This window comes from Colius striatus, chromosome 1 (assembly GCF_028858725.1).
Source record: "Colius striatus isolate bColStr4 chromosome 1, bColStr4.1.hap1, whole genome shotgun sequence".
NCBI lineage: Eukaryota > Metazoa > Chordata > Aves > Coliiformes > Coliidae > Colius > Colius striatus.
The window spans coordinates 194,544,811-194,557,861 of NC_084759.1; the positions used below are offsets into that span (position 1 = coordinate 194,544,811).

General features: G+C 39.8%; 1 protein-coding gene across 2 annotated transcripts in view; it reads left to right on the forward strand.

Moving 5' to 3' along the window:
- The window catches only part of RSBN1L (round spermatid basic protein 1 like), a 50,098-nt gene that overhangs the window by 28,399 nt on the left and 8,648 nt on the right, over window positions 1-13,051 (forward strand). For both annotated transcript variants that reach the window (XM_062019503.1, XM_062019512.1), the window contains 3 exons: window positions 7,616-7,753; window positions 7,942-8,084; window positions 12,160-12,327. In XM_062019503.1, the coding sequence (XP_061875487.1) occupies window positions 7,616-7,753; window positions 7,942-8,084; window positions 12,160-12,327 (449 nt within the window). The remainder of the gene's footprint in view (window positions 1-7,615; window positions 7,754-7,941; window positions 8,085-12,159; window positions 12,328-13,051) is intronic.

Sequence of the window (13,051 nt, forward strand, 5' to 3'; positions counted from 1 at the left end):
CCTCTCGTTTGTCTTCTTATCTTAATCCTCCTGCTAGTCCTTTTAGTCTGATCTTGAGTGGACAGGCCAACAGTCTGTGCTTTTCTTTGTGTTCTCTGTAGTTGAATATTGCTTAACAACTCTCTTCAATCATCCTGATTTTTTTCTGAAAATACAGTACTGAAAACAGGCAGTGACTGCCTGATGTATTGTTGACAAGGAGTATGAGAATATAGCTTCAAGTGTCTTGCAAATTATTGCTCTTTGTTATCTCTTCCTGCCTTTTTCAGAGCAACTTCTCATCTGTAGCAGTCACTCCGCTTTTCCTGTTTATGCAGGTTATTATATAAATATTTGCGTGTAGTTCTTTATTTAAATTGAATGATATCCTGTGTATACAGATCCTTTCTCCAGTTTATCAAACATCTTGTTAGTTTTGATCTTTTTCTGGAGTGGACTTACACCTTTGTGTTACGTGCAAGTTTTATATGCATAGATGGTGTTCAAAGGAAAGATCCTGCCTGTACACAGCAGAATTGGTCCTTTCATGTTGATAGTTCTGTGAACACAGACAAAACTGCCCACTCTTTGCTGTCACTAGACAATGTTTTTTAGCAGATGTCACATGTGTACAGGTTCTCTGAAAAAGCCTATGCTGTCATAGAAAGAAATGTTAGTTTAACTGGATTGGGGGTTTTTTGACATGTCTGTATTTATTAGCTTTTACTATTTATTGTCTAGTTGATTAGACAGGAGTATCTACCTAGCTGTGTGGTTTTTTTTTTTCTGGAAATTGAAACTAGGCCAAGTGATCTTTAACTTGTCTGTATCTTGCTTCTCTTGACACCTGTGTATTTAAGATGATGTGCTTATCCTCTTTCCCATTGAAGACTATTTTGTGGTTTTGAGTTCTCATTGATTTTATTAAAGCTTTACTTCTTTCTAGCCTGCTGCCTTTCTGCTGTAAAGGTATGTGAGGATACTCATCAGTAAGCCTATTTATTTTAAGATGTCACTTGCGTTTTACACTGCTCAGTGTGCACTTAGACAAAATGTCAGAGCTGATCTAGCACTTGTTGCTGCTAAAACAAACTATCCTCAATGCTTCTTTGCTCCTAGTTCCATTTTCTTGTGACAAGCTGTGGTGCTTCTTGAACTGATGAGCCACCTTGTTTTGTAAATCCAGCAGAAAATTTAACCTACTGCTGAAATTTTTTTTTTTGTTGTTGTTGTTTGCTGAGTTGGCAAGTAACAGTAGGTTACTGTGCAGAGGTAGCTCAAGGATGAGTGTGGGACCTAACAATCAGCCCTGTTCCATAACACTAGGCAGGTCGCATCTTGAGAGGAATCATTTCTGTTGTGTTTTTTTCCCCCAGTGTGAAGTAGTTTATTCTGTGTTGCCTGTGTTAACTGTGGTGGACACTGGATGATATTCAGATAGTATCAAGAAAATCATCAGTAAATTAGAGGAAAAAGTGCAGTAGTGATGATAGTTTATGTTTTTATTATAACTTTTCAAATCAGTGGTTGTTCTCGCTTCTTTAAGTTCTGGATACAGAGGTCTTCATTCCAAATCTCTCATAGTCACTTTTAATATTATCTTCTCTTGGCTGTCTTCCTCATGTATCTTAACATTTTATCTTCTGCAGAGAGGTTTTTGCTGTTTACTGTGTTTCTAATTTGTGAAATCCTGCTTGAAAATATTTGTTCTTCTAGGATTTGAGGGGAATTGCTGAAAATAATTTTTAAATAAAATCTGAAATAATTGGTTAGTGTTTCAGTTTTTAATTGCAAATTTGTCCAGTGTCCACTTCCATATAGTATTTCCTGTATTCTGAAAAGAGTTCTTTATATTGGAATTGTGTGTCTCTTTTCGGTAGCTTTTGGTAGAACTTTGCTTTCAGTAGAATTAGCTCTTTGCTTTTAAGCTTTTTGAATGTTTGGTTAGTTATTAACAAGTTTTAACCTACTGCTTTCTACAGCAGCCCTTTTTTATTTTTTCTTTTCCCTCTGGATGATGAAAATTTTGACTTGTTCTTTTTAATCAAATACTCTATAAGACTATACATAAGACTTTTTTGATCAATGATGGCAGCCTATTGTCTTCAAAGAAAGTTTTAACTTCTTGAATACCACTGAGGAAAGAATCAGTTCACATGGAATGACATTAGAAATCTGCAATACCTGTTCATTTGTTTTCCGCTTAGAAAACAGTTACCTTTCCAGATGGTTTCTTGACAGTTTCAACCATATATTGTCACATATTCTGTATTAACAAAACCCAAACCTAAGCAAAGCTCTAGAGGTTTATACAGGTAGCTTAGACAGCGTGTGAGACAGAACCTTTCCATAATCTGAGTTACAAGAGCATTATATGAATATACCTAACTGATGCTATTCTTTTTTTTTTATTATTCTTTTATCGGTTGCTTCACTATATGTGGTGTCACTGGAATTCAGAACAATAAGTTGTCATGCTTTTAAAAATGTCTTTCTGTCATGTTGTTTGAATATTTGACTGCAAGGTGAGATATGTGAAGTGATAAACCACAGTGGAAAAAGGCCACTGATGGAACTATGCTGCAGATTGCATTTGCAGATATTTCCAATTGAGAAATGGTATATTTGTTGAAAGGAAAGCTTCAGTGATAATGGATGACCTTGGAGTAATGCTAGAAATGCCTGATACCAAAACCCTGATGTAAAAAAAAAGGAGAAAAAAATAGTAGTATGAGGTACATGTGGTTTATGAGTAAAAAGTAGATGAGTACATTTGCAAGTATTTTAAAATTCAAAGCAATTTTGATTAGTATTTGTTCACTGACATGTTGATGCTTCAGTATCAGTTCCCATTTGGAACCAAAAATGAATGTAAGCATTTAAGGATTTGAAGAGCGTTGGCAAGGAACAGAAAAACCTTTTGGGTACTTCCTCAAAATATACCGAGAAAGTCTGCTGCATTGACTCTTCATGGCAACAGCATTTGAGATAAAAACAAATTTAGGGTAGTAACAGTGAATCTGAAGCTGAACGTTCTCAATTCTAAGCTAGAAGTGCATTCTAATCTAAGATAGAAGTAAATGCATTGCCTGTGCAATTGTGCAGCGAAGTGAAAATCCACTATTCCCTCTGATCTCCCAGCATATTTTTATGGGGGTTCCATGTTTTTGATGTTTTAGTTGGTCTTTGGTGGGGCTTGCCTTGTGGGTTTCTTGAAATTACTTTGGGTTCAGTGGATCTGGATTTTTTTGTTTGGATGGCTTTTCCAGACTTCCTGGTTTTAAAGCTGGAAATCTGAAAGAAATCTGAACCTTCAAAAGTCTCCAGGGAAATGTTAGAACTTTAACTAAAAAAAACCCACCCCAATTCCTAATATATTAAAACCAGAAATTCAGTTGTGGCTTGCCCCAGTTTACACTTTTTAAAATAATCTCGTGAAATGCTTGAGTTCTCCGGCCTGTTCCTTGCAGTTTGTGTCTTGGAGAGAAAACAGAAACCTCTCGAATATGTAGTGTCTGAAATGTGTCTGATAGTGTCTTATTTGTAGGATGATAATGCTCAAACATTGTTGTCAGTATTAAGTATATATTCAGATACCGTCTCAAGATTCTTTTAAACACCAAGATGTTTATGCCAAAAGATTTGCTTTTTACAACTCCTTACTTAAAACTAAGCTAATTAAATTACACTGAAAAGTCAGTTGATGCCATAATAGTCACAGAAACAATTTTACTAATACTGAATTCAGTATTACTTTTACTGTCATAATTTTGCAGAACCTTTATGTAAGTGAATGACACAATTTCCATTTGTGTGGTTTTTAGGTAACATGCTACAAATTTAAGCTACATAAGATGAAAGAAGTTAGGCTTTTGTCTTTATTCTGTTACACATTTCTATACTTAGATTGTTCAAGCTACTTATTTGGGCAAATTTGTAACACTAACAACATAGTCACACTGTAACCTATAAAATTACATTAATGAAGATTACCTTATGAAAGGTGTATAGTACTTGATTTGTGGCAAGTGCATAATTTAATGTATAGAATTCAATCAAGAAGTACTGGTTTTAATGCATCTGCATTACTCCTGTGAATTTAGAAGGATCTAGAGGAATCTTTTTATCTTCCTTTGAACAAAACCGCCAACGGATACTGGCAGTAAAATGGAAGGAAAATGTTATCTGCTATACCACAGACTGTATTTGGTTTAATATTTGTGTTTAAGAGGATTAATTTTACTTCTGTCATTGTTCAAACATTTATGGAAGGTTTTGGATATTTTCACACTATTACTTAGTAGTAGTCTAATTTTGGAATGAAAATGAATTTTGTGTGCTAGTGAGTTCTTCCCTTTAAGAATGACCTCAACTTGGATTTTTTTTTTTCTGCTTCTTTAGCCTAATTTAAGATGGTGTCATTTAAACAGCAACCCCTAAGCTGAGCTGAGGATGCTATAACCCAGTCCATGGAAGAGATAAGACAGAAGTCTATTTTCACTGCCTCCTCTTCCCAGTTCCCTCTTGTTTTTTGAGGCCAGATGTTATTTTTCATGGCCTGGGTATTTATTTAATTTTTAATTATATAATTTTGGTAAAAAAATTGAAACATTTTTCTTTAGTTTATTAGTGGATTAAAATTGGATCGATTCCCTAAGCAATCTCACCATCTACTTTTGGAAAACCTAATGCTAGCAGGAAATAGGGAAAAAGAGCAGATCTTCTGTTTCATCACCAGCATCAGTTGATTTTCTGTTTATCCTGGATCTGGATAGATTAATTTTCTTTGTAGCAGGCTATTACGAGGCTGTGTTTTGGATTTGTGACTAAAGCTGTTGATAACACACTGGTATTTTGGTGATTGCTGGGACAGTATCAGTGCTTGCACAGTGTCAAGGCTTTCTCATTTTCCCTATTCTGGTGAGCAGTCAGGAAGCTGGGAGGGGACATGGCCGGGACAGCTGACTCAAGTTGATTGCAGGGGTATTCCAGGCCATATAACACCCTGCTAAGCAATAAAAAGCAAGGGAATACAGGGGATGTGTTGGTCTGGAAGGTGACTATTGCTCGGAGACTGGCTGGAAATTAGTCTGCCCATGGGAGGTAGTGAATAGTGAAAAATGCCAGTCAGTCGTTTTTCCTCTTCACTTACTAAACTGTCCTTATCTGGACCTGTGCATATCTTTGCTTTTCTTGTTCTCTGCCATGTGTCTCATCACTGGGGAACTGAGTGAGCAAGGAGTGGAAGGTGCTTTGCTGCTGCCTGGGATTAACCTACCACAGTTCTTAAATGCACAAACATTTTGTTCTGTGTATTTGCAGTTATACAACTCTGAATGTGATTTCACAAGAAACCACTCATAATGTGTATAACTTTTACGCTATTATAGCTGGGCCTTAAAAAGCTGAGTGAGGGGGACATAATTGATCGGGAGAGCTAGGAGTGAATTGGGATGGACAAATAATACTTAAAGCTGAGCTGATCTTTCAGTTCTAACTTTTAGTGACATTTTTTGGGGGGGGAATATATAAGAAGTTTCTTGTTTGATCCACATTAAGCAACGATTATGCCACACTTAAATTGTTTAAGTTTTGCTGGCAACACATACTGGTATATAAGCCAGATGAGTGAATTGAAAGCTTCACAGCCTCTCCTAATTTAATGTTAGTTAGTAATTTTGGGCAAGTTGTAGAGTATTCAGTTGTACTACTTCCATAAATAGGTTATCATATGCTACATGAAATATAGAATCATTTAGATTGGAAAGGACCTTTAAGATCGAGCCCAGTGAAGTGTGCCACTAAACCGTCTCATTGCTGCAGTTGCATATCTTTTAAATACCCACAGGGATGGTGACTCAACCCCTTCCCTGGGCAGCCTATTCCTGTGCTTGAAGAATCTTTTTAATACCCAATCTCAGCCTCCTCTGGCACAACTGGAGGCCATTTCCTCTTGCCCTCTCACATGTTATTTGGGGAGAATGTAGCGGTAGCAGAAAGAAAGGAATCATCTTCCTGCCTTTTTGACTGCTCCTATCAGGCATGTGGATGGAAACAGCTGCTTAATATCTGGGCCTGCAATGGTGGGATCCTGAGCTACTTAGACCAGCGAAAGAAGCATCCTTTTGCATGTTAGGTTTATCAGGAACAGATTTATGTCTATCTGTAGCTTCAGAAAGTGATTTTAGGGTACTTCAGAACTGATCTGTCCAATAAGGCAATTATGACAAGGGAATGTCTTGTCCTTGCCCCTATGCTTTGGTAGCATGAGGTCCTAATGCTTTATGCCAATGCAGACATAGCTGAGGACTGCGCTGATGCAGATTCAGCAGAAATGAATGCTTTCTGATAATTATCAGAAAATCATCAGTTGTCCGTGGAAAAAAAGCTACAGGAATGTATGACTAAGTATTTGGGGAATACAGCTGTCAGCTAGGCTGGTCATTTCAGTGTGGCTCCAGTGGCTTTCCTCAGACATTTTGTAAATTCCTACTTTTAGTCAGTCCTACATTTCCTGGGTGTGTATGATGACTAAGATGATCTGAGGAAGAGTATTCCATTCTGCATTTCTAGAATGCATCTGGTTACATCAGTCTAGCTCTTAGAAGGGCACAGTATTCTTCCATGTTGTGTGAGTTAGTCTTGTTGTCAGGAACTGCTGCTAATTCTCCTCTGCATTGCCATAATTGCTAGGAATTTTAGTGATCTGGTTGGATGAGTACTGTAGCTAAGTGGGACGTCATTAAGTGTTTTCCTTGCACGTCTTTTTCTTTTCTTGCTTTGGATGCAGGAGAGTGCAAGAGCCTTACTTGGTTTGTGCAGTAATCCATCTGCTCTCCCCTCGGTTCTGATCTGGTCACATTTCATCTAATAACGTAGCACTGTCTTTCAGCCTGTTAAATAGGAGATGGAAGCTTAAGGGGAAAATGATCCTCATCAATCTTATGCCTGAGTATTTTGTTGATGTAACATGACAGACCAGACTATTGGAAAAAACCTTGTAACAGTATGTGCTTCTATTCAAGTTGAAAATAGAAGATTTTTCATGAGGTGAATGTTACAGCCCTTAAAGTTTTAAGGGAGCATAACATGTGTTAGTAGAGCAAAAATGAAGGAATAACTGTCATTCTGCCTGTACTAACTCTTTACAAGCCTTGTCTTCACTGTGATAATTAACTCCAGTTAACTGTGCTCACAGAGACCATAGTGGAGAGCATGATTAGCAGAAGAAATGTTTAGAGTTTAATTAGTTGTAACTTGAGCCTCTGCCTAACTGTTACAAGAAAAGGGTAGAAATTCAGCTAGACTTGAGTAATCCAGGTAAGATTCTTTATTTGCTAGTTCCTGAGCAGAACATCTGTTAGTAATTTTTCCACAGTTACTACTATGGAATGTTTTCTTGAAAGACAATAGTTACTCAATCTTGCCTTCAGACCTGAAAACAAGTAGAATAGAAGTTGCTATGTATCTTTTCTGAGAACTTCTGTCTTTGGTGATGAGTTCACGGTAATTGACTGAAGACTGTAGAACTAATATCAATTGGAAAATATAAGCATAGAGAATAAATGTTGGTGGAATGTAAACTTTGAGTGGTAGTGGAGTTGGTATAACTTTTGCTGTCATATTCTACTTGTAGGTAAAAAGAACATACTCTCACGGTACGTATAGAGCTGGCCCAATGAGACAGATCAGCCTGGTTGGAGCAGTTGATGAGGAAGTGGGGGATTACTTCCCTGAATTCCTTGATATGTTGGAAGAATCACCCTTCTTAAAAGTAAGGAGAGAAGGGAATGGGTTGGGCAAATGGGGCCAATATACTGTCAGTATTGTTATAAAGAAGCGAGAGTATGTGATAAATAATTGAGTGGTCTAATAAATATTTTCATCATTATAGATAAAGGTTTCTTTAAAAGAGTTTTTAAAGTAACTCACTTCAAAATTGTGGCTTGTATTTCCCATTAGTGTACACTGCCTTGGGGAACACTTTCTAGTTTAAAATTAGAGAGTCGTAAAGACAGTGATGATGGTCCCATTATGTGGGTACGTCCGGGAGAGCAGATGATCCCTGTGGCTGACATGCCAAAGTCACCTTTCAAAAGGAAGAGGTATGTTGAATTATTTTGCTTGTTAAATGTCTGGTTCTTTCTATACAAATTCATACCAATTGATACTGTGTCTTAATACATATTTCTGTGAATCTTTATCTCAAAATATGCTTCTAAGTGGTTTTGTTTTGTTACGATGTGGTCCTTTTGGGAGCTTTAGTAGGAATTCAAAGTGAAAGCTGCAGGGAAGTGTGAACAGGTGCACAACTAGGCCTGAGACTGGAATTACTACCTCTGTTCTCAAATGTGAGCGGATGTTTAAAGACCTCAAGGGACAAGGGCTTCTCTCTTGTCTGAAAGGTAACACCTCCAACATTAAATTACATCTTTAAGCTTTGCTATGGTACTGGGTAGAAGGATCAGCTTATGAGTACAAATGTCCTCTGCAGAACTTGGGTATTATATGTCATGTGGAATTGTCTTCAGAGTTCTCTGTTCAAAATTTAAACATAAAAAGAAGTAAAAGTAGAGTCAGGTGCCTCAGAAGGAGCGTAGAGGTGGTGTCCAACCATGAAGGGAGTGCAGCCAAAAATCATCTAGAGTTTGACTTGGGCAAGTGATGTGAAAGGCAACAAGGATTTCTTCAGGCGTATAGATAGCGAAAGAAACACTAGGGAAAATGTAAGGTGTTTGAATGGGGCAAAGGGCCTGGAGACAAAGGACAGAGAATAGGCCAAGATTATCAGTGCTTTCTTTGCACTTGTCTTAGCTGAAGATAAATTTCACCAGTAAAAAAATCTGCCAGGTCCTGGAAATAGTAGGAATGTCTGGAGCAGGGACTATTTGCCTTTGGTGAAGAAGAATCAGATTAAGGAACATCTTGGACATGGATTAGATAGACACAAGCCCATGGAACCTGATGGGATGTACCCACAGGTGCTGTAGGAGCTGGCAGATAACCATTGTAAGGCCACTCTTAGTTGTCTTTGAAAGGTCATGGCAATTGGCAAAGGCTTCTGAGGACTGGAGGAAAGCAAATGTCACTCCAGTCATGTAGGAAGGGTAAGAAGCAGGCCCTGGAGAACTGCAGGCTAGTCAGCTTCAGAATTTCATCCTAGGAAGGACATAACTACAAACATGAAAGGTAAGATGACTGCTGGGAGTAGTTAGTACTGTTTTACAAAGGGTAAATCATGTGTTATGCACCTGATAGCATTCTACAACAAAATGACTGGGTCACAGGACGAGAAGAGTGCTAGGGTGTTGTTTATCATGAATTTAACAAGGCTTTCCACACTAGACACCTGTCTCCCATAACAAATTAATGAAGGATGAACTGAACTGATGGACAGTGAAGCACTTTGAGAACTTGGTGTAACTTCTTTGCTCAAAAGATTGACATCAGCATGAAGTCCAGCTGGAGAGCAGTTGCTACTGGAGTAACTCAGATATAACCATATCCCTCAGTGCCTCATCTATGTGGCTTTTAAATATCTCTAGGGATGGTGTCTCCACCACCTCCCCAGGCAGCCCCTTCCAGTGCTTAACCCTCTCAGTGAAAAAGTTCTTCCTAATGTCTAGTCTAAACCTCCTTCTGGTGCAACTTGAGGCCATTTCTTCTTGTCCTATCATTCATTACTGGAGGGAAGAGACCAACTCCCACCTCCCTGTAGTCTCCTTTCAGGTAGTTGTAGAGAGTGGTCCTGTCTCCTCTCAGCCTCCCCTTCTGCAGGCTAAATAACCCCATCTGCCTCAGCAGCTCATCAGACCTGTGCTCCAGACCCTTCAACAGCTTCATTGCCTGCTCTGGACATGCTTCGGCACAGAATCACAGAATATCAAGGGCTGGGGGGGACCTCAAAGATTATCTAGTCCAACCCCCCTTCCAGAGCAGGACTACCTAGAGCAGGTCACACAAGAACTTGTCCAAATTGGTTTTGAATCTCTCCAGAGAAGGAGACTCAACAACTCATCTGGGCAGCCTGTTCCAGTGCTCCGTCACCCTCACAATGAAGAAGTTCTTCCTTGTATTTCTTTGGAACCTCTGATGTTCCAGCTTGTACCTGTTGCCCCTTGCCCTATCATTGGACATCATTGAGAAGAGCTTGGCTGCATCCTCCTGACAACTATCCTTTATATATTTGCAAACATTAATGAGGTCACCCCTCAGTTTCCTCCAAGCTAAATAGCCACTGCTCCCTCAGCCTTTGATGATAAGGTAGATGCTCCACTCCATCATCTTTATGGCCCTGTGCTGAACTCTCCCCAGCTGTCCTTCTTGAACTGGGGGGCCCAGAACCGGACATAGTATTTGAGGTGTGGCCCTCACCAGCACTGAGTACAGGAGAGACACAGCACCCACCCAGCAAGTTTGTAGGTGATACAAAAATAAAAGGAATGGTTGATACACCACAGAATTGCTCTGTCTGTGAGAGGGACCTGGAGGAGCTCTAGAAATTAAACAACTGAGTGGACTCCTGACATTAATACAGAGGTGTGGAAAGCCCTGCACCTGAGAGGAATAGCCTTGTATGTGCACAGGCTGGGGCTCAACTGGCTGGACAGCAGCCTGGCAGAGGAAGACTATGGGCTGCTGGTGACCATGAGCCATCACTGTGCCTTTGTGGCAAAGCAGGACAGCAGCTGCATGGACTGGATGAGGAAGAGCACTGCCAGCAGGTGCAGGGGAATGATTCTTCCCCTCTGCTCTTGACTGGTGAGACACATCTGGAGTATAATGCCTGGATGCATTCCTGTGTGACTTGATCTAGGTGGACCTGTTTTTTAGCAAGGGGGGGTTGGACTAGATGATCTCTAAAGGTCCCTTTGAGCACCTGCTGTTCTGTGTTTCTGTGATTGTGTCTAGTTCCAGGCTTGCCAGTCCAAGACAGGCATGGACATACAGGAGCAGGTCTGGTGACATGAAAGGTGGGCATGCGAGAACTGGGATTTACTCTTGAGATAAGAAGGCTCAGTATGGTTATGTCAATGTGTATAAGTATCTAATGGGAGGTTTTAAGAAGGACTTTTTGTCAGCAGTGCCCAGTGATGTGTCTGGAGGTAATGAGCACAAACAATAAAAAGAAATTCCTTTTAAAATAAGAAAGGAGAAAAGTTTACTGTATGGATGGTTGAACAGTAGGATAGGTTGCCTAAGGAGCTTGTGAAGTTGCTCCAAACTTGACTGGACAGCTTGCTTTAGTTGAGTAGGAGAGGTTGGACTATGCAGTCTTCAGATATCCCTTCCACTCCTTGACTATTATGATTATAAACAGCTCCTGGAAAAATGTAAGAAAATGTTGTCTCCAGGTGGCCAAGAAAATGGTCTTGTGGCTCTGTCCCTGCTCTGCAGAGTTTCTTTCACTTTCACAAAATATTTTGCTGCTTTTCATTTCTAGTTCTACAACATAGAGCTAAATATACCTGCACATTTGCCAGAGGTTTGGTAGGAACATGAATGATGAAGAATGACTTGAGGGACAATTGAAGTGTGTATCTGGTAGCCAGGGGCTGATGACAGTAGGGCCCAGTCTCACAGTGCCTCAGGGAGGCAGATAGGGCAGACCTGGGGTTTGGGGACTGGCTTTAGCCCAGATACAGATGCACAGTTATGAGGCATGTCTGAAGTGAGGAAGTCAGCCTGCCAGCGAGGATTTAGGTCCAGTGAGCCCCAGGCAGATCCATCATGACAGAGCTATCTGGAGGTCAAACTGAGAGGTAAGTTTGTGGCCCACCTATGGCTGAGGTGAAGACCAGTGCTCCTGCAGCATGGCACAAGCCAGGACTGAAGGTCCATACCTGAGCTTAAATAGAACTCCTGGGCTCATTGTCTAGGTTTGTGGGCGGAGGCTGCAGGTGAGGCAGCTTAGTCAGTAGGGCCTTTCAAATGCACTCAGGACCCTGACCTGTGCTGTTGGTGTTGGTTTGTTGTGTGTTGGGTGTTTTATTACATAGAGCTTGTGATTTTTTTTTTTTTTTGCATAGTTCATAATGTTTTTAATTTACCCTGTTACTGTTTTTTTTCTAATTTGACTACATGTTCTACTGAAGGGAGACAAACAATTCCATTTGCTATGGTGGAAATGAGTTAAATAAGATAAATTCCTATATGACTAACACTCTTTTGCTTATACAGAACTACCAATGAAATAAAAAACTTGCAGTACCTACCTCGAACCAGTGAACCCCGTGAAATGCTATTTGAAGACCGGACACGAGCCCATGCAGATCACATAGGACAAGGTTTTGAACGACAGACTACAGCTGCTGTGGGAGTTTTGAAGGCTGTGCACTGTGGAGAGTGGTATGTGTTGATTGACTTACCTAGGTGTCTGAAAAGTATTTGCCTAAATTTCCCTTTACGCTTGGTACAAGGAGCACAGAATAAGTTAATCTAGTAGTAGAGATCTAATGAAGACTTAGTAGATGATGGATTTTTTTTTCCTTCTGTCTCTGTGCACTAGATGTGTTTGTCTGCCCTCTCCTAGATTGCATACAGGTTGGAACTGGAAAGGTGCCTTGCAATGACAGTTTAATAGCAGTAATTGAGGTGCTGTAATTGAGTCAATGTTAGATGTAAAAACACTTCTTACTTTATTTTGCTTTAAGTAGTGCCTGTGGATTGACCTGAGTTTCTGCCTGAGGTGGTCATGAAGACCTTTTGGCAGTTCTTTGTGTTGTCTGGAGATGAGCAGCATCTTTATGCTTGTGCTTCAAAGTCGTGGCTGTTGTAACCCTGATTTACTTATGGTAGATCACCTAGGAAGAGTTCTCTTGGAGGTTGTGTGATATTCTTTGAGGTCTGTCTTTGGAATTTCTTTGTGAGACTGAGGAAATGAATATGAAGCTGTTTACACTTTAGCCAAATAAAAAGACCGTAATCATATGGACTTCCCTACTCAGACCTAAGAAGCGTTTTTCAGGATCTTCTGACGTTAGCTTGGGAGAATGACCTTAGTTTTGGAGGTTATTTTTGCATATGTAAATACTAAAACCACCTTTTTGCTCTTTGTCTAGATATTAGTAGT